This window comes from Anomaloglossus baeobatrachus, chromosome 4 (genome assembly GCF_048569485.1).
Source record: "Anomaloglossus baeobatrachus isolate aAnoBae1 chromosome 4, aAnoBae1.hap1, whole genome shotgun sequence".
Lineage (NCBI taxonomy): Eukaryota > Metazoa > Chordata > Amphibia > Anura > Aromobatidae > Anomaloglossus > Anomaloglossus baeobatrachus.
In genome coordinates, this window is record NC_134356.1 from 405092331 (window position 1) to 405114857 (window position 22527).

At 45.7% G+C, this 22527-nt stretch overlaps 1 protein-coding gene across 1 annotated transcript in view; it reads right to left on the minus strand.

Moving 5' to 3' along the window:
- The window catches only part of RBM17 (RNA binding motif protein 17), a 73268-nt gene extending 60027 nt beyond the window's left edge, over nt 1-13241 (minus strand). Inside the window, exons 1-4 of the mRNA XM_075345328.1 lie at nt 13149-13241; nt 8722-8859; nt 7048-7161; nt 5970-6136 (exon numbers count right to left, since the gene is read on the minus strand). Coding sequence (XP_075201443.1) covers nt 5970-6136; nt 7048-7161; nt 8722-8844 — 404 coding nt within the window. The 5' untranslated portion in view covers nt 8845-8859; nt 13149-13241. The remainder of the gene's footprint in view (nt 1-5969; nt 6137-7047; nt 7162-8721; nt 8860-13148) is intronic.
- Nucleotides 13242-22527: the final 9286 nt, after the last annotated feature.

Here is a 22527-nt window from a genome sequence, read left to right on the forward strand (position 1 = left end):
AGGTTCAAGTCCCCTGAAGGGACTATTAAACACAGTGAAAAGTAGAAAAAAAAATATGCTTTAAAAATTTGGGAAAAAAAACCAACAAGTTTTAAATCACTCCCGTTTCCCACAATAAAAAAACAAAACAACATGAAATAAATAACTGAAAATTATGTCTTATATTCTAGGTTCTTCAAAGTAGCCACCTTTTGCTTTGATTACTGCTTTGCACACTCTTGGCATTCTCTTGATGAGCTTCAAGAGGTAGTCACTGGAAATGGTCTTCCAACAGTCTTGAAGGAGTTCCCAGAGATGCTTAGCACTTGTTGGCCCTTTTGCCTTCACTCTGCGGTCCAGCTCACCCCAAACCATCTCGATTGGGTTCAGGTCTGGTGACTGTGGAGACCAGGTCATCTGGCGTAGCACCCCATCACTCTCCTTCTTAGTCAAATAGCCCTTACACAGCCTGGAGGTGTGTTTGGGGTCATTGTCCTGTTGAAAAATAAATGATGGTCCAACTAAACGCAAACCAGATGGAATAGCATGCTGCTGCAAGATGCTGTGGTAGCCATGCTGGTTCTGTATGCTTTCAATTTTGAATAAATCCCCAACAGTTTCACCAGCAAAGCACCCCCACACCATCACACCACCTCCTCCATGCTTCATGGTGGGAACCAGCCATGTAGAGTCCATCCGTTCACCATTTCTACAAAGACACGGTGGTTGGATCCAAAGATCTCAAATTTGGACTCGTCAGACCAAAGCACAGATTTCCACTGTCCATTCCTTGTGTTCTTTAGCCCAAACAAATCTCTTCTGCTTGTTGCCTGTCCTTAGCTATGGTTTCCTAGCAGCGATTTTACCACGAAGGCCTGCTGCACGAAGTCTCCTCTTAACAGTTTTTCTAGAGATGAGAAGGTGTGTCCAAACATTTAGTCTGTACTGTATATATACATTCCAGTATTCCGCATGGTTATGTCACGTACACGCTTTGAGGTCATTCACAAATTTTTGCACTACAAGGATAATGCAGTTTCCTCCCCAAGATGACCCTAACTTTGACCGACTTTTTAAGGTATGTTCCCAATGTATTTATTTTATTTGTTTCACACTTTAAGTATTTCATTCCACATGTGTTAATTCATAGTTCTGATGCCTTCAATGTGAATCTACAAATTTTAGAGTCATGAAAATAAAGAAAACTCTTTGAATGAGAAGGTGTGTCCAAACTTTTGGTCTATAATGTATATATACTAGCTGTAGTACCCGGGCGTTGCCTGGGATAGTAACTATCTCTCTCCCAGTCTCTGTCTGTGTGTTACTGTCTCTCTGTCTGTCTCTTTCCTTGTCTGACTGTGTCCATGTCTCTGTCTGTCGGTTTCTATCTCTCTGTATTTGTATCAGTCTGTCTCCATCTCTGTCTCTCTCTACGTCTGTGTCTGTCTCTTTGCCCCGGCTGTCTCTTTGCCCCGCTCTCTGTCTCTTTCCCCATCTGTCTCTGTCTTTTCTGTCTCTCTCTCACACATAAGCTTTTTATACTAACAGTTTATTTTGTTCCTATAGCAACCACTGACAGTTGCTATTAATAACCTATAGCTCCCACCTCCATTCAGTTTAATGGAGGCATGTTTTTTTTGAGAGTTACTGTAAAGCACAGGGTTAAATTTTCCCATCAAAACATAGTCTATGACGTTCCCTGAGTCACATGAGGCGTCTGTGCAAAAGTTTGTGATTGTAAATGCGACGTGCAGATTCCTTTACCGGACATACACACACAAACACACATACATATATACACTCAGCTTTATATAATTAATAGATAGATAGATAGATACATTCCAGTATTCCGCATGGTTATGTCACGGACACGCTTTGAGGTCATTCACAAATTTTTCCACTACAAGGATAATGCAGTTTCCTCCCCAAGATGACCCTAACTTTGACCGACTTTTTAAGGTATGTTCCCACGTTGCAAATTTAGGTGCAGATTTTTTGCACCTAAAACTACATCTCTTGACAGGAAAAACACCGGAAAAAAACGTGCGTTTTTTTAATGCATTGAGATAGGGAAAAATGCAGTTGACATGTCAATGGATTGGTGCAGTTTTTTTCTGCACCAAAATCTGGAAGGAAAAAATCTGCACTGTGTGTACAGCACGTAAGGCTTCTCATAGGCTTTGCTGGGATGAGTTTTCCTTTGCATATTGATTAAAGGGGTGGTTCACCCATATTTTTTGTCTAGTTCGATATTATGTTGCGAAACAATGTTTCTCTCAAATACCTTGTGTTGGCAATAGTGCCTGTGAGAGGCGCTATTGCAGACCGCTGTTCCCCGTCCAGTGACGTACCCGTCAAATGCTTCCACGTCACATCCGTGCAGCCGGCTACATTCTTCCAGACTCTGAGCTGTGAGCGGTGTTTCACTGCTGTCACAGCCCATCTGCTCCCTCCTACCTCCTAGCACGGTGCGTCTCCTGCTCCCTCCTCCCTCCTAGCATGGCGCGTCTGCTGCTCCCTGCTCCCTCCTCCCTCCTCGCACGGCGCGTCTCCTGCTCCCCCCCTCCCTCCTCGCACGGCGCGTCTCCTGCTCCCCCCCCCCCTCCTCCCTCCTAGCACGGCGCGTCTCCTGCTCCCCCCTCCCTCCTAGCACGGCGCGTCTCCCGCTCCCCCCTCCCTCCTAGCACGGCGCGTCTCCTGCTCCTCCCCCCTCCCTCCTCCCTCCTAGCACGGCGCGTCTCCTGCTCCCCCCTCCCTCCTAGCACGGCGCGTCTCCTGCTCCCCCTCCCTCCTCGCAGAACGCTGCAAGCAAGAGACGCGCTGTGCTGGGAGGGAGGAGGAGCAGGGAGCAGATGGGCTCAGAATGTAGCCGGCTGCACGGATGTGACATGGCAGCATTTGACGGGTACGTCACTGGACGGGGAGCAGCGGTCTGCAATAGCGCCTCTCACAGGCACTATTGCCAACACAAGGTATTTGAGAGAAACATTGTTTCTCAACATATCATCGAACTAGACAATAAAAAATGTGTGAACCACCCCTTTAAAATCTGCAAGGAAAAAAAATGCATTAAAAAAACATGGGAAAAAAACCCTCAACACAGCGTGGGCACACAGCCCTAAAGTTAAGCCGGTCATTGATCACTTCAGCAATAAGTTTGCTGAAGTGCACATTCCCTAAAAGGTAATCTGCATAGATAAGTCCGTAATCCACTTCAAGGGCAGGCTCACATTTTGGTAATGCCTGCCCAGTAAGAGGGCCAGGTATGGAATTAAACTCTACCCGCTGTGCGAGAGTACCCCAGGGTACACCCACAGATTTAGGGTTTATGAAGGGAAAGACTCCTGGATTCAATCCCCTGAATGCCCCCCTGTCCTGTGGGTGAGAAAATGGTGTGGGATTTGGTGCACCCACTGCTGGATCAAAGTAATTACCTGTACGTAGATAACCTTTACACCAGCATCCCACTCTTCAAATCCCTCTCTGCCAGACAGCAGCTTGTGGTACTATGTGGCCAAATATCTGAGAGCTCTTCCTGGGATGCCAAATGGGCAGCTGCTCAGAAAGGGCGAGAGCAGAGCCCAATGTAGCAACAACATGCTTGTGGTCAAATACAAGGAAAAGAGGAATGTCATTTCATTGACAATTCATGGTAATAGCAGCAACCCCACCGCTGTACGGGGTTGACCTACACAGATCCACAAACCAAAGTGTTCTGGGGTACAAAAGAACATGGGGTGAGTTGATCTCTCTGATCAAGTCCTCCAGCCTTACAGAGCCATGCGGAAAGCTAGGGTATGGTACAAGAAGATGGCCATGCTCATCGTACAGATGGCACTATACAACTCATTTGTGTGATCACGATGTTCAGGCCAGATCGGCACCTTTCTTCATTTCCAGAAGGCAGTGATCAAGGCCCAAATATTTAGAAGTCAGGGAACAGCGGGCTGCAAAACCTCTAGAAATGAAGGTGCTCGTATTGTACACATTTCCCAGGTGAGATCCCTCAAACAGCAAGGAAAGGAAAGTCACAAAAAAGTGCAGAGTGTGCTACAGAAGAGGGTATAAGGAAGGACACCATTTGGCAATGTGATACCCGGCCCTTGCATAAAACGGTATTTCAAAGTCTACCACTCATCCATGCAGTACTAAATTTCTTTCTTTCTACACAACTCACATCTGCCAGCTTGATGTACTCCATGCAACTCACATATGCCACCACATTAAAAAAGTCACATACCAGGAAAACACTAGAGCAATTCCAATATAGGGTTACTTGTGGGGGGTTGCTACTATTTAGGCACCTCAGGGGCTCTCTGAACGCAACATGACGCCCGAAGATCATTACATGAAAGTATGTGCTCCAAAACGTCACACCTTCATTTTCAAGCTTGGCAATGTGTCCAAACAGTTTCCACCACATTTTGGGCATAGGCGTACTCAGGAGAAATTGCCCAAGTTTTGGGGTCTATTTTCTATTGCCTTGTGAAAATGAAATATTTTTGTGGGGTCACTGTAGATGTTTTCACACTGTTTAGGCACTTCAGCGTCTCTCCAAACTCATTAAGACGTACGCTAATGATTTTAGACAATTTTGCATTTGAAAAGTCAAATGGCACTCCTTCCCTACCAAGCCCTGCTATGTGCCCAAACAGTAGATTTCCACCACATATGGGGTGTGGGCGTACTCAGGAGAATTGCACAACAAATTACATGGTGCATTTTATTCTCCTACTCTTGTAAAAATAACAAATTTGGAGCTAAAAAAAACATTTTTGTGGAAAACAATGTAAATTTTAATTTTCACGGCTCAACATTCTAATAGTCTGTGAAGCATCTGGGGGTTCAAAGGTGCTTACCACACATCTAGCTAAGTTCCTTGAGGGGTCTGGTTACCAAAATAGGGTCACTTGTGGGGGGTTTCTACTGTTTCAGCACATCAGGGGCTTTCCAAATGCGATACGGTGTCCACTAACAATTCCAGCCAATTTTCTATTTGAAAAGCCAAATGGCGCTCCTTCTCTTCCGAACCCTGCCGTGCACCCAAACAGTAGTTTTTCGCCACATGTGCAGTATCGGCGTACTGAAGAGAAATTGCACAACAAATTTTGGGGACCATTTTCTCGGTACCCTTGTCAAAATGCAAAATTTGGGGTTAAAGTAACATTTTGGCGGGAAAAATAAAAATTTTCATTTTTTCCTTCCACATTGCTTTAGTTCCTGTGAAGCCCTTGAGGGGATAATAAACTACTTGGATGTGATTTTGAGCATTGTGAGGTGTGCAGTTTTTAGAATGGTCTCACTTTTGGGGTTTTTTCTGTCACTTACGCCTCTCAAAGTCACTTCAAATGTGATGTGGTCCCTAAAAAAAATGGTTTTGTAAATTTTGTTGGAAAAAATGAGAAATTGCTGATAAACTCTGAATCCTTCTAACTTCCTAACAAAAAAAAATATGTTGCAAACGTTGCATTGATGTAAAGTAGACATGTGGGAAATGTTATTTATTACCTATTTTGTGTGACAGAGCTCTCTGATTTAAGGGCATAAAAAGTCAAAGTTAAAAAACTGCAAAAAAATTTTCACCAAACTACCGACTTTTCGCGAATAAACGCAAAAAATATCGGCCTAAATTTACCACTATCATGAAGTACAATATATACGAAAAAAAACAATCTCAGAATCACCGGGATCCGTTAAAGCGTTAACACAAAGTGACACTGGCCAGAATTGAAAGAATTGGCCTTGTCATGAAGGTGAAAACAGGCTCGGGGATAAGGGGGTTAAATAAAAATTAAAATGACAATTACACTTCGAGGAATGACGCAGTCTGTACAGTGCAATTAAAATACAAATGATTAATTGAATACAGATCTGTGCGGAAGAGGTAGCTGGAGACACACGGAGGGCACCAGGTCGGATGACTACATGAGAAATGTAATCACTTTTTGGCCCCGGGGTGGAGGATGGCTTTACATTACTTATTCACTTACTTTTCCCGTTCTTCAATTTCTTTCTGCCTTTCCTGCTCTCGCTGACGTTGCCGTTCCTCTCTTTGACGTTTCATCACTTTTTCAAACTCATTAGGGTACATGGGATCATACTCATCAGCTAAAGGAACCAAGACATCTCCTGTAGAAAACCCACTGGGTACAGGGTCCTGTACAAGGTACAATAGAGACACAAAATAAAACAAGGGGATGTCACAAGTATGTGCATGAAATGAATGACATCAAGAACTTATCCCAACCTAGGATCTCTATGGACATACAAACTAAAATCGGTGCGAGTGGAGTGTGATAAAACATCGCATTCCCCTCGGACCAATTCTAGCCTGTGTGTCAGCGCACTTGAGCTATTATTTTCTCAGCCCTAATCGGACCGAGAAAACAAATTGCAGCATGCTGCGATTGTAAGGCGAGACTCTTTTCTCTCGCACCCATTCAAGTGAATGGGGCGAGAGAAAAATCACACTGCACTCGCAGTACACCGGTGTACCACGCGTGCAGAGCGAGAATCGCAATAGCCGGCTACGGAGGAGAGAGATAAATCTCTCCCTCCCCTCCTCCGTGCCGGCCCGCCCCTCCGCAGCACCTGCCCACGCCCCGCAGCTGAAGTCCGCTCGCAGGGTCGGACCGCAGTCGCAGGCACACTCGCATGAGACTTGGCTCCTGCTGTACTGCCAGCGTGAGCCGAGTCTCATGCGAGCATCGCAGTAGTGCCCCGTGTGGCCCCGGCCTAATAGTCCGTGCAGACTTCCATTTTAGATATGGCTACAGAAAACGTTTGGATCTGTCATCTGGACTTTCTCCTCTATGTGAGGGCAGCGTATTATAGAGAGGAACTTTAAAAACTCAAAAAGTAATTGTGCTTTTTGTACAATAATTGACTAGACGTTGTTCTCTAAGTATACACTGCAGCCCATCAGTCACCGGGATGAAAACTGGGAGCAAATAGATTTTGTTCTCTCCAATATTTTTGTGCCATTTTGGCTCATTACTTATGCCTGTAATATGCTGTCCTAACAAAGTGCAATCAAAATGCTTTTACAGCCAAACACAGCAACAGTACCTTTATTCCAGTAGCCACGTGGGGCGGGGTATCAATAATCTGCCGATCATCTGTACCGCCTCGTTTCAGATCAATTACAGGAGCAAGAACTGTGCTCTGTTTTGTCCTATGAGTCTATAATAAAAGAGGAAAACACAATTTTCAGAGCAAACCCCAATCACTTCTACAGCATCTATCCACTTCAGACGCGTTTCACGTGTGGTGGCTTCGGCTGCACGTCGTTCGTTAGATTGGGGCATCACAGATTGCAGCTCAGCCTTTGAAAGACAGACATAGCGAATAGTTGCCTCTGGTTGGGGCACGGTCCACAAATACATTGTGATAAAGAGAGGATTTGCAAGTCGCAGATATTTCCAACAGAGCACTTGGATTTTCAGTCTGATTGTGTCTACACGAGGTTGGCCCATATTCATTTAAAATTTCATGTGTAGTGAGCCAAGTAATTTTGTACATTTGAATGGTTTATTACCGTATTTTTCGTTTTATAAGATGCACCGGATTATAACTCACCCCAAATTCAAAGAAATGATGCCCAAAAATGGCGCATGCGCAGATTGAGCTATCGGCTCGATGACCAGCTGAGATCTCATCTGTGCACACGCCAGCTCCAGGCTCCACTTTCCTTAAGTCCGCTGCTGGGCTGGAGGCGGCGCATGCGCAATGGAGATCTTCACCCGGGAGCTCCATTTGCGCACATGCCAACTCCAGGTGCCATTATTTGAAGCCCGCACCACTGAACTATGCATGGTCACTGCCTCGCCTCACCGTTCGCACCACAAAAGCGCCCAGCACAGAGAGAGCAGCCCCCAGCAGTGCCATCAGCGGCCCCCAGCACAGTGCGAGCAGCCTGCAGCATTGCCCCTGCCTCATGCTACCTCTCTCCACCACCTCCCGGTAAGCTACATCCAGGTTATAAGACGCACCCTTTATTTTTCTCTCATATTTTGGAGGAAAACTGCATCTTATAATCCGACAAATATGGTATATCACTATGTGCGAACAGAATACTATGTATAATTGTATTTTTTATTTTATGGTGGATTGGGATTTATTATTCTACGGCAGGTGTTTAATTAAAAGGGTTTGTCCACTATTCGGACAATCACTTCTCAATCACCTTATTTGCCCCCATTAAAATAATACCACTTATACTCCCCTCGTGCCGCTGCTGTTGGCATTTGCTCTCCCAGGGCTCACGTGACATTCTTACACCAATCAGTGCCGGCTTCACTCTCCACTCCTCCTGACGAATCGAACATCAAGATGAAGTGAGCGGCCAGCCACAGCTCTGACGTCCTCTTGATGTTCGTTTTGTCTGAAGGATGGGAGGGTAAAGCCGGCCCTGATTGGGTGCAGGGTTTAAGTGACATAACAACATGACGCGAGTCCTGGGAGAACGAGTGCTAACACCGCTGGAACAGCACCGGCGGTGAATATAAGCACTGTTATCTTAACGGGGGTCAAACATGGTGATTAAGAAAGGATTATCAACCCCTTTAATGCCTTGATATAAGTAGTCCCAGTGTGAAGTTTAGTTTTATTATCTTGGGAATAACTGTGTAAATTCATTCCATAACCCGCTAGTGATGTCATTCTGTGTTGTCCATGCCAGGAAACTTTCACCCTTTGTACATGCATTACAGATCTATGCTCAGCAATGCATCCTACGCGTACCTTTGCTTGTGTCAGAGCAGCCTTTTTAACCTGCAGCTGAGACTGCAACAGCTTGAAGTTCTTCGACCATCCTTCTGTCTTTGAATCGCTCGTCTCCACGCCCAGATCATCGTATAAAGACATTTCTCCCACCTGCCACTTTTCAAAACAAGAGAGGAAGAACAATTAAATCTAAGAATAAAAAAAATTAGTCCATTCATTGGTCTCAATTCTGAAAAAAACAGGGATATCCATTTAAAGGCTAATTTAACAATACACCAAGGAAGGCTAAAAAAAGAAGTCCATTAAAGGGGTTGTCCACTACAGCGCAACCCCTAATTAATACATTCCAAGCCTCGTATAAAAACAATCTATACTCACCTACTGTAATGGCGCAGTTACAGCAATGTTGGCGCCATGACATTCTTCTTTCATGTGACAGCTGCAGCTCATCAATGCTCCGTGACCACCAAGAACAGCAGCACTGGCATAGCAGGAACAGGGTAAGTGAGAGAGGCCAGGTGAGTTTTACCTTTTTTAATTTGGTCATTTAGGAAGGGGATATTCAAGTAGTGGACAACAAGAGGAGAGCAAAAAAAAAATCCCATGGAGCAGTTGCTACTCTTCTCACAGTGAGACGGAGGAGGAAGAAGAAGAATTCCTCAGAACATAGAGTGTACTTTTGGAAGAAAAGAGCTTGTCTGATTAACTCTACTGAAGACCCGAATATTTTACTCAGATGAGAGAGCCTCAAACAAAAAGGGACAACTTTCCCCAGGAATACCCCACCAACAATCTCTTAAGCTGGGCCTGTAATAGTCATTAATCGCTTGGCCAGTTTTAAAGAGAACCGGTCATCATGATTTTGGAATGTAAAGACATGGCTGTTATACTGATTACATTGATACCAATGGTGAAGAAATCTGCTTTGTGGTTCTTAGTTAATCATCATTTGAAGTCTTCTGCTAATTAGATTGCGGTGCACAGGGGCCGGACTGTCTGTGATTCCCCAGCCCCTCCGCCTGACTACGGTCTATGTGAGCTGCATCCTGTGCTTGAAAGCTCAGCAATGACCTGTCATTTATACAACAGAGACAGGTGGAGCGGCTGGTGAATCACAACCATAGGCAGGCAGAGGAGCCGTGGAATCACACACCATAGGCAGGAGGAGCCGTGGAATCACAGACCATAGGCAGGAGGAGGAGCCGTGGAATCACAGACCACAGGCAGGAGGAGGAGCCGTGGAATCACAGACCATAGGCAGGAGGAGGAGCCGTGGAATCACAGACCACAGGCAGGAGGAGGAGCCGTGGAATCACAGACCACAGGCAGGAGGAGGAGCCGTGGAATCACAGACCATAGGCAGCAGGAGGAGCCGTGGAATCACACACCATAGGCAGGAGGAGGAGCCGTGGAATCACACACCATAGGCAGGAGGAGGAGCCGTGGAATCACAGACCATAGGCAGCAGGAGGAGCCGTGGAATCACACACCATAGGCAGGAGGAGGAGCCGTGGAATCACACACCATAGGCAGGCGGAGGAGCCGTGGAATCACAGACCACAGGCAGGCGGAGGAGCCGTGGAATCACAGACCACAGGCAGGCGAAGGAGCCGTGGAATCACAGACCATAGGCAGCAGGAGGAGCCGTGGAATCACACACCATAGGCAGGAGGAGGAGCCGTGGAATCACACACCATAGGCAGGCGGAGGAACCGTGGAATCACAGACCACAGGCAGGCGGAGGAGCCGTGGAATCACAGACCACAGGCAGGCGGAGGAGCCGTGGAATCACAGACCACAGGCAGGCGGAGGAGCCGTGGAATCACAGACCACAGGCAGGCGAAGGAGCCGTGGAATCACAGACCACAGGCAGGAGGAGGAGCCGTGGAATCTCAGACCACAGGCAGGCGGAGGAGCCGTGGAATCACAGACCACAGGCAGGCGGAGGAGCCGTGGAATCACAGACCACAGGCAGGCGGAGGAGCCGTGGAATCTCAGACCACAGGCAGGCGGAGGAGCCGTGGAATCTCAGACCACAGGCAGGCGGAGGAGCCGTGGAATCTCAGACCACAGGCAGGCGGAGGAGCCGTGGAATCTCAGACCACAGGCAGGCGGAGGAGCCGTGGAATCTCAGACCACAGGCAGGCGGAGGAGCCGTGGAATCACAGACCACAAGCAGGCGAAGGAGCCGTGGAATCACAGACAGGGAGTAGACCTTGTGTACAGTCTGGCCCCTGTGCACTGAAATCTAACTAGCAGAAAACTTCAAATGGTGATTAAAGGGAACCTGTCACCAGTTTTTTGCCCTATACACTGCGGCCACCATCACCGGGCTCTTATATACAGCATTCTAACATGCTGTATATAAGAGCCCAGGCTGCTGTGAGAACATAAAAAAACACTTTATAACACTTACCTAACGGTCGCGCAGTTGGCCAGATGGGCATCTCCGTTCTCCGGTGCCACCTCTTTTGGCCATCTTCGTCCTCCTTCTCTAGCTGAGGTGCATGACGAGTCCGACATCATCCACAGTCGCCGGCATTCAGGTCCTGAGCAGGAGCACTTTCATCTGCCCTGAGCAAGGCAGATCAAAGTATTGTAGTGCGCCTGCGCAGGACCGGCGAGTGTGTATGACGTGGACGCGTCAGGCACACAGGAGTCAGGAGGAAGACGAAGATGGCCAAAAGAGGCGGCACCGACACCTGACAACGGAGACGCCCATATGGCCAACCAAGCGACCATTAGGTAAATATTATAAAGTGTTTATGTTCTCTCAGTGGCCTGGGCTCTTATATACAGCATGTTAGAATGCTGTATATAAGAGCTCGGTGGTGGTGGCCGCAGCTTATTCGCCAAAAAAGTGGTGACAGGTTCCCTTTAAAGAAAAACAAGGCGGATCTCTTCACCATCGGTATCAATAACCAGTATTACAGCCATGTCTTTACTTTACTAAATCGCACTGACAGTTCTCATAAAGGGTTGGATTCAGGAGTGGCCCTCCTCAGGCTGCTGACTTCTTGGTTGCTTAGGGACAGTTTGGATTGGCAGCGCTGGTCAGATCTGTGCACTCTTTGATGCCCTGTTTCCCCGAAAATAAGTCACTATCTTATATTTTTTTTTTTGCCCTGAAAAAAGCACTAGGTCTTATTTTCAGGAGGTGTCTTATTCTCGAGGAGACATGGTTGGGGGTAAGTTTATCTCCCACTAAAAACAGACACCCGCCCCCCTTCCCAGGATCGTCATGCTTACCAGCCCCGAGCGTCTGTATGATCCTCCTGTGATCTCCCAGCAGATATGCTGCACGACTCCCGAGTCTGTCTGACATAAGATCACACACACACACACACCACATTCCACATCATTTCTCCCTGTGCTCCCCTGCGTCTGGCCGACACTCACACATCAGGATACAGTCACACATCAGACAGCATATACACACATCACATTCCACATCATTTCTCCCTGTGCTCTCTGGTGGGCGGCCCCAGCAGCTGTGCTGCACACTGTCCTCTGCCTCCTGCCGACACTCACATATCCGATTGCATACATTCACACACACACACTACAGTGTGCGCGCACACTGTAGTGTGTGTGTGTGTGATCTGATGTGTGCGTGTTCCGCCGCAGGACCTTGATGCACTCACCTGCTCCGGCGTGTATGATCAGGGGTCTTCTCTCTTCTTTCTTTAGGGGGTGTCCGCTGTCTATAATGAAGTGTCCTGCAGTGTCTAACTTTTTCACAGCTGCACGGACACTTCATTATTGACTGCGGCTAGGTCTTATTTTCAGGGGATGTCTTATATTTAAGCCTCCCTGAAAACTCTCGCTAGGTCTTATTTTCGGGGAAACACGGTACTATGAGACGGCCGAGGCTGGCTGGGATCAGGAGTGAAGAGCATACCCCAGCGGCCAACCTCAGGGCGTACAAGGTGGAGGAGCTGGCACATGATGTGCGGTCACTGCTGACTGTGCAGGTGGCCAGTCTCCGCAGCAAAGAGGAGGAAAATAATTTATTGACTCATTCTGAAGTGCTCGGGACATTGTAGTCTGTAGTAATCTCCAGTTACGCCCAGTTACAGTGGGATTAGCCCTTTTCACTCCATAGGGTTCTAGATGAGCCGCCCCCAGATGTAGGGTGAGGGGTGCACACTCCTATACTCCCCACATTTAGGAGTGTCCCCCCCAGACAATATATGGCCAGCCTCAGAGGAGGTGTCTGCAGGACGTGAGCTCAGATACTGCCCTGCCTCAGACTGCAGAGGCCGGAGCACAGCATCCATATAAAGATGTATTCACATGAGGAGTATACTCTCCTGTGCGGTGCATGTAGACACAGGAAAGCGCCGCAGTGATGGCACAGCAGTGTGACCAGCAGAACACGAGCCTGCAGCCCATCCACCGAACATGCCGAAGCCGAGCACTCCCCCTCACAGAGCTATACTCACCTACTACCGGTAGGAAACCTCCATAAACACCCGGTGCTGGAAGAAGGGGCGGGACTTCTAAACGTGTATAACATGCGACGCTGTGGTGACCGACATTACGGGCGTCTTCAAACGAGGCTTGGAACGCAAAATTACTCAGAAACGCTTACTTCCTGGTGTGACGTAAGATCGTTTCAAACTGATACGTGAGGGCAGGAAGTATCCGGCCGCCATTAAAAGAACTGGCAACGTCGAGTCGTTATACGTTCATGTACTCCACTCACAGAGCTGAGGTTATTCGAAAGTGAAACGTACGAGGGCGGCAGACCCGAGAGAAATGGCGCCTTGGAGTGTAAATACTACCTTCTGCCTAGTATAGCGGCGCTATGTGCACCTACAATAGCTGGGTAGTAATGCAGTTCCCGTCCAGGACTGCTGTGTCCCATCAGAGCAGACACATCAACACAGGGCGCTGCAGCAGAGCGCCATATTTACTACACTGACTTCTGAAATCTGTAGTTTCTTCTATTAAAGGGGGTTTCCTTATGTTTTTGGGAGATTTCTGTCCCCTCAACCTATGAGTGCAGCGCTGCAGCCAATCACTGAGCTCACTATGGGGAGATAAGGTATGCACACCAGTGACTATGGAAGGGGAATACATGGAATAGCAGAAACTGCTGTGTGAATACTGACATGAAAAATTCAATAGCTATATGGAAGAATGAAATGTGAAAAATGGAACCTGCATTACTGCCATGAATATATGAATAGTGTAAAGCTGTGGAAAAAGAAGCGCAAATAGGGTATTACCCCAATACAATGGGGTGAGGGGGGGGAGTGAATACTCACCAGATGGAGTTGTGCAAGTCACAACCCCTTAAACAGCATGTAAATTATTGATCCAGGCAGCAGCCACCCGACGGCAGATAACAGAGAATAGTAGAGATAGGTGATAATGCCGCGCCACAGATCACTCCTGGAACAGTAAGATTAACGTATCTTTATTGGCATAGGTCTACGCGTTTCAGGAGCACCGCTCCCTTCCTCAGGACCGTGAAGAACCAAGAGACATCAAATCAAACCAAGATTTGATGTCTCTTGGTTCTTCACAGTCCTGAGGAAGGGAGCGGTGCTCCTGAAACGCGTAGACCTATGCCAATAAAGATACGTTAATCTTACTGTTCCAGGAGTGATCTGTGGCGCGGCATTATCACCTATCTCTACTATTCTCTGTTATGAATATATGAATAAAGAGAAATTTAGCTACTGACAGTTCAGACATAGAATGGAGTTCCAAACGTTATTCCTTAATGTTAGTAGTTTTTCGTTTGTGAACCCTCCCCATACACACCTATTGCCAATCCACATCGTATATATAGCCTGGGTCTCAGCTTCCCATACACGGTAAGTTTTTTAACTGCATGAGAGGACACACACAAGCTAGGGACCCCAACGTAGAGAAATACTTTGGCGTAGTGTTGGGGCTCTATTGCATTAATCAATTCAGTAGCTAAATTTCTCTTTATTCATATATTCATGGCAGTAATGCAGGTTCCATTTTTCACATTTCATTCTTCCATATAGCTATTGAATTTTTCATGTCAGTATTCACACAGCAGTTTCTGCTATTACATGTATTCCCCTTCCATAGTCACTGGTGTGCATACCTTATCTCCAGTTCAGACATAGAATGGAGTTCCAAACGTTATTCCTTAAAATCACTGAGCTCAGGCAGCTGGAGTTGCCTATGTGGTCGGAGCTGATAAGCTCACCAATAGGCTGTAGCACTGTAAATGTGAAGTCAGAGCTGTGGAGACTGCTAGACCGGGGTAGGGTGAGCACAATGTGGTTTATATTTTTTTTACAAATTGCATTGGGGCTGACAAAGGTTTTCTGAAAGCAGCATAGGGTGTTTTCTGTAGACTGAGGTTCCAGAATCATGAATTTGTTCCTTAAAGGGAATTTTTCACCAGTTTTTTACCACCTAATCTGAGAGCAGCATAATGTAGAGGCAGAGATCCTGATTCCAGCGATGTGTCACCAACTGGGCTGCTTAAGCTGGTGTCACACATAACGACGACGACAACGACGTCGCTGCAACGTCACCATATTCTGTGACGTTGCAGCGACCTCAACAGCGACGTCGCTGTGTGTGACACATAACAACGATCAGACCCCTGCTGCGAAATCGCTGCTCGCTCCTGAATGTTCCAGGTCATTTTTTGATCGCTGTTATCCCGCTGCGCATGCTGATAAGCGCTGCATTCTTGTATTTGACACCACAGCAGCGACCATCGCTACGACGCTGAAAACAGTGACGTAGGGCTGAAGGCAGGATAAGGGCGTGTTTTTGCGCTCTATTTTGCAACGCCCCTACGTCTCCGATTGGTGGTTACAACAGCGTTCCGATTGGGTACCTTGCCGAAGGCGTCACTGTGATTTCATTCTTTAAGTTCTATTTTTTGTTCTACGAGCTACATTCTCTGTTTGGCGTCGCTAGTGTGTCGTGTTTTCTGGATCTTTCATCAGACCTCTTATCAGACCTTGTATTTGAAAAGGTAGGTATGCTTTGAAATTGTTTTATATAGGATAGTACTTGTGTATACGGGAACAGTATTGTACTACTTGAATTCTTGTACTTAGGGAACCAATATTATAATATTTATATTCTTATACACAGGGAGCAGTAGTTATATTCTTGGATATAGTGGGCAATATTATAGTTGTATTCTGGGTCAGTATTATAGTAGTTATATTCTTGGATATAGGGGGCAGTATTATAGTACTTAGATTCTTGTATATAGTGGGCAGTTTTATAGTTGTTATATTGTTGCATATAGGGGGCAGTATTATAGTACTTTTATTCTTGTATATAGGGGGGAGTATTATAGTACTTACATTCTTGTATATAGTGGGCAGTTTTATAGTTGTTATATTGTTGCATATAGGGGGCAGTATTATAGTACTTTTATTCTTGTATATAGGGGGGAGTATTATAGTACTTACATTCTTGTATATAGTGGGCAGTTTTATAGTTATATTGTTGCATATAGGGGGCAGTATTATAGTACTTTTATTCTTGTATATAGGGGGCAGTATTATAGTACTTACATTCTTGTATATAGTGGGCAGTTTTATAGTTGTTATATTGTTGCATATAGGGGGCAGTATTATAGTAGTTATAATTTTGTACATAGGAGCAGTATTATAGTAGTTATATTCTTGTATATAGGGGGCAGTATTATAGTAGTTATATTCTTGTATATAGAGGGCAGTATTATAGTACTTATATTCTTGTATATAGGGGGCAGTATTATAGTTGTTATATTAATTTATTTACATAGCTGGAAGTATTATATTTTTTATATTCCGGTATATAGGAATATACATACATATTGTTGAAAATTCTCTTATTTCGTTTTATTTTTGCAGTTTCACATCATGGATGATATGCAGTGTGCTGTTGTAGTTGCTGCAATGCTGGTGGAGGAAGCTCGGCGACAAGATGAGGCACGGATGCTAGAGAGGCGTTCAAAGCGAAAGCGGCGCATGTGGACCAGAGAGTGGCTGCAGAGGAGGTCCGAATTCTCACACATGCAACTTATCAGAGAGCTGCAGGAGAAGGATCCTCATGATTTCCGCAACTATCTGCGGATGTCAGAGGAATCCTTCAAAATGTTACTGGAAAGAGTTACGCCACTCATTCAACGAAAGGATACAAAGATGCGTGCTGCCGTCCCTCCAGATGAAAGATTGGCAGTCACACTGCGATTCCTGGCCACAGGACGCTCCCTCCAAGACTTGCATTTTTCTGCTGCTGTTTCAAGGTCCCTGCTCAGCGTAATAATTCCTGAGACATGTAATGCAATTGTTCGCAGTCTACGCAGTGATAATCAATTTCCTAAAACAGTGGAGGCATGGAATAAAATTGCCAAGGATTTTGAGCAGCTCTGGCAGTTCCCAAACTGTGGTGGGGCTTTGGATGGAAAACATGTGCGCATCACGCAACCACGGAACAGCGGATCCTATTTTTACAATTACAAGGGCTATTTCAGCCTCATAATGATGGCCCTTGTTAATGCAAACTATGAATTCATAAATGTCGATGTTGGCATGAACGGCAGGGTTTCTGATGGTGGTGTTTTGGAGCACACAGCATTTGGTGAGCATTTGCAGAACGGTGTCCTGCACTTGCCACCCAACTCTGAGACCACAGGAAACCTTAATTTTGTTTTTGTCGGCGATGAAGCCTTCCCGCTTCATGCCAATCTTCTAAAACCGTTTCCACAAAACGCTCTTACGCAGGAAAGACGCATTTTCAATTACCGCTTGTCAAGGGCACGTCGGGTAGTAGAAAATGCCTTCGGGATCATGGCCAACCGCTTCAGACTTTTCCACACTCCGATTAACCTAAAGCTACAATCAATAGACTCTGTTGTTTTGGCCTGTTGCACGCTGCACAACTTCCTTCGTCGTCAAGATGTAAATGCGTACAGTCCGCCTGGTTTCGTGGACTCTGTGGAACCAACAAATGGGGAAGTGGTTCTTGGTGAGTGGCGTGCTAACGCTCCAACAATCGCAGGCCTTCAACCGGTCATACATGGCAGAAACAAGGATGATGCGAAGGCCTGCCGAGAAAACTACTGCCAATATTTTAACGGTCCTGGTGCTGTAAGTTGGCAGCAACAGATGTTATAGAGGCCTACTGAGCATTTTGCTGTCTATACTGTTTTTTTAATAATATATTTTTGTTGTCCATTTTATTTTAATCTTTCTGAATTTTATAATGTTTGCATTTGTTCAATAAAATGTTATATAAACTATTATGGTTGATGACTTTTATTACATTGACTGCCATTTGGACCAACAACCATTTAGGTCCTCTGTACCGATACCCCATCGAGTATAATTGCATGTCCGCTCTATTCTCCTTCCCATAATAGATTTGTAAATCAAAATGATACCACTAACACTTTATGCCATTGCTATACCCAGCAAAAAGTCATTGGGCCCCGGGACCACCCTCCCTACCCGCGGAGGGGTTAACATCCAGCTGCCACTACCTCTCCCCTGGGTGCCCAACAACAACAGCGGTGGTGTCCCACCTGCCCAGATGTACAAGATTATAACTACTATAATACTGCCCCTATGCACAAGAATATAAATACTTTAATACTGCCCCCTATGTACAAGAATATAACTACTATAATACTGCCCCCTATGTACAAGAATATAAATACTTTAATACTGCCCCCTATGTACAAGAATATAAGTACTATAATATTGCCCCTATGCACAAGAATATAACTACTATAATATTGCCCCTATGCACAAGAATATAACTACTATAATACTGCCCCCTATGTACAAGAATATAAATACTTTAATACTGCCCCCTATGTACAAGAATATAAGTACTATAATATTGCCCCTATACACAAGAATATAACTACTATAATACTGCCCCTATGCACAAGAATAGAACTACTATAATACTGCTCCTATGTACAAGAATATAACTACTATAATACTGCCCCTATGTACAAGAATATTCCATAACTTTACATTCCATAATTCCATAACACAAAAATCCAATACACAAACATAAATCAAAGATTTAAGTGCTATCTATGCCTTTTGCTATCTGACTCGGTTACAGCCGGGATCGCAGACGGGAACGCTACTGTGACTCTGTGCTAGCTTTATTCAGACCGCTAGTTTCACAAACGGGAACGCTACTGTGACGCGGTTCGAGCGCCTCGTTGATAACGAGACCGCTAGCGGGATCGCTATTGCGACGTTGTTCAGAACGTGACGTGATGACGTTGCTCACGTCGCCTTTGAAGTCTGTTGGGCGGCGTACATGTTCTGTTAATGTTCAGAGGCGGGAACATGGCGGCTAGGAGTCGCAGTTCTCCATGGGGGCCTGTGGAGGTCCGTTATTTAGTAAAAATGATGGTCAAAAAAGACTATTTCTGCGAGGCACAGCATGACCATCCCATGCTTCATAAGCAGGCTGTGCTGAGGCTGATTAGTAGAGGCCTGGCCCGTCGATTTGGGGTGGAGCGATCCACAACCCAAATTAGGAAGAAACTGGCAGACCTGCGGTATAAGTCCAGTGAACTCCTCGCCAGCATCCGAGCAGACATCGAGAGGCGTCATGGTGAGTGCTGTTTAGCGGCTTTGGTCCTGTTCGGCTTTGTTTACCCATGAACAACCCATGGCTTTATGGTTCATGGATCATGGATATTTACCTGCTTTCTTCAGCTCTGCTGCTTCCCGCTCCTGACCACTGCTCATTCATTGATTATTCACCGCACTCAGGACCTGGAAGCCGGAGCGGCGCGATGACAGCACCGGGCACAGCACCGTTGAGGGCATCAACGCAGGGACAGGTGAGTATTCTGCAAGCACAGTGGCCTCCAGGAGGTCATCAGAGTTTCCAATGAACTTTGATGACCATCCTGCGACACCCACGCTACAGCTTCATGGGTTCATCAGAGTTCATTGGGAACTGTGACGAGTCCCCGAGATGCTCCGGCTTCCAGGTTCTCAACATACACACACACCTGTATACTCACCCAGCGATGCGGTCCCCATCACTGTCCCTGCTTCCAGCTGCTCACTGCAGTGAATATTCAGTGAGTATAATTACCATCGATAAGGAGCGGGAGGCAGCAGAGCCAGAGACAGCAGCGCTGGAGAGAGGTAAATATAGAAAATCTTTTTATTAAAAAGACCCGTGTTTTCTCTGGTATTTGTCACACTGATGTCACACAGATCACATCAGTGTGCGATCCGTGTGACACCTGTGCTGCCAGTGAAAAAAAGGATAGGTGTGCGTGCAGGGCCACGAGGGGTCACACAGTCCGTAACTTACTGTTTGTGTATGAAGGATAGTATATATGTTATATACAGTATTGGGTAAAACCTCCTTCCTTACGCAATGTGCCCGGGAGGCAGGTAAGGAGAGCTTCCTCGTTCCTGTGGCGTCACACGCAGCGATGTGTGCTGCCGCAGGAACGAGGAACAACTTCGTTACTGCTGCATTCACGATTTTTGAGAATGGACACCCATGTCGCCGATTAGCGTTTTTGCCCGTTTTTTCAACGATGCAAAATCGCTCATCGGAGTCACACGCAACGGCATCGCTAATGCGGCCGTTTGTGCGTCAAGATTTCCGTGAAGCCATCGACTTATATTTGCGATGTCGTGGTGTGTCAATCCCCCTTTAATGGTGTTGGACGCAGCTTACAGCAAGAAAAAGTGCTGTGAGGTTCCCGCAGAAAACATATGGGAACATTGACTGAAAAATCTGAAAAGTTCTGTCTGGTGGAAAAATGAAAGGTATTGAAAAAAATCAGTAAAACAAAAATAATCGAACACATGGGTGCTGAACGAGTTATCGAGGACCTGTCACCCACTCCCCACGCATGCATAAGTGCAGCAATGAATGCAGGATACATACTTTCATAACATGGACATTAACTGTGATATTCTTCCCCGACACTGGTGACCCAGCGATTACAATTGGAAAAACATGGCACAAAATGCCAATGACCAATCATTAAAATAAAAAAAAAATAATCTTAATTTATATAAAATTTACAAAGAATAATAATACAATTGTGTAAAATATGAGGTAGTTTGGCGAGGACCCAAAGGAGGGGATTTATTTCTGAAACATATGCACTAGAAATATACACACACATATGGCTTCTAAACTTGCTCACTCAGATATGCAACGAGACAAGAAGGATAGTCAGATGACTGGCCAATGCTCCAAACGCGATTAGAACAAGGTTGTTTGGAAAGCACAGTGTAGTTCAAATGCAATATATTGCAAAGAAAATAATCACATTATACCGAGATATCTAGTGTGCATATCAGAGGGACAAGGTGGCGAAAATGAGCTAATTATCCTTTGTAAAAGGTATGGTATGCAAACTTGATCATAGGTAACTTTCAGATAACTAAAAACTTCAATGCTCCTGGGGTAATGGGATTATTTACTCTTTGCATATATTAGGATTTGATCAACACTGTGCCAGTCTTTACAAAAACCATTTCGCAATAAACCATGCTGTGTAATCGCGTTTGGAGTATTGTCCATTGACCTGATTATCAGTGTTATCTCAGTGCATATCTAAAGAAAATAATTACATTATACCTAGATATCTAGTGTGCATATCAGAGGGTCAAGGTGGCGAAAAAGAGCTAATTATCTAACTTGATCATAGGTAAATTTCAGATACCTCAAAACTTCAATGCTCCTGGGGTATAATGGGTTTATTTTATCTTTGCATTTGAATCTCTGATTATCATTGTTATCTCGGTGCATATCAGAGTGACATTAGAAGCCTTGAGTACAAGCCATATGTTATACTATTTACAGAACAGAATAAAATAGAAGAATTTAAGTGATTGATTTTTGTGCCTTGTTTTTCCAATGAATGCAGCATGTTTGCTGCTTTGAGGCAAGTGGTCCCCATGTGTCTGGTGCCCCTAGAAAAAGGTTTGTCAAACATACGTAAAAAAGCAGGCTATACACGGGCTTTACATGCTACAATATATCTACCGATGTGTCGGCGGGGTCACGTTGTAAGTGATGCACATCCGGCATCGTTAGAGATATTGTAGTCTGTAAAACCTACATGCGATTACGATTAAACGAATAACCGGTCATCGCATACACGTCGTTCAATTACTAAAAATTGAACGTCTGGTTGCTCAATGTTCCCGAGACAGCACACATCGCAGTGTGTGACACCCCGGGAATGATGAACTGCAACTTACCTGCGTCCCGCTTCTTACGTATGGATGGTCGTATAGAAGGGTAAGTACTTGTGACAGGAACAAAGCATAGGTGCGACACGGTCAACAAATTTCAGTTGTCGCACATAAGATGGGGGCGTGTCACATCACATACGATATCGTATGCAGAATTGTATGGTGTAAAGTAGGCGTAAGCCATGGTGGCCTGGAGTTATGCGCTCAATAAAAGATTTCTCCTATACCTAGGACCACCTCCAGCTGCACAGGCAGCTCCACCATCTCCACCCTCTCCGGCTGTGGATCCACCATCTCCGCCAGCTCCAGCATCTCCTGCTGCGGAGCCATCATCCCCGCCGGCTCCAACATCTCCTGCTTCCGATCCACCACCTCCGCCTGCTGGGACACCCTCTCCTCCAACCCCATCACCTGCTGCAACCCCATCACCTGCTGCAACCCCATCTCTTCCTTCAACCCCATCACCACCTTCTACCCAGTCTCCCCATACTTCTTCTAACGATGCCTTCTCCCCCGCATCAGTTGGTGAGTTTTGTGCAGGCTACCCTTCCTGTAATTTATGCACATATCATGGTGTCCCTACAAGTTGTAAAGGATACATGGATGTTTA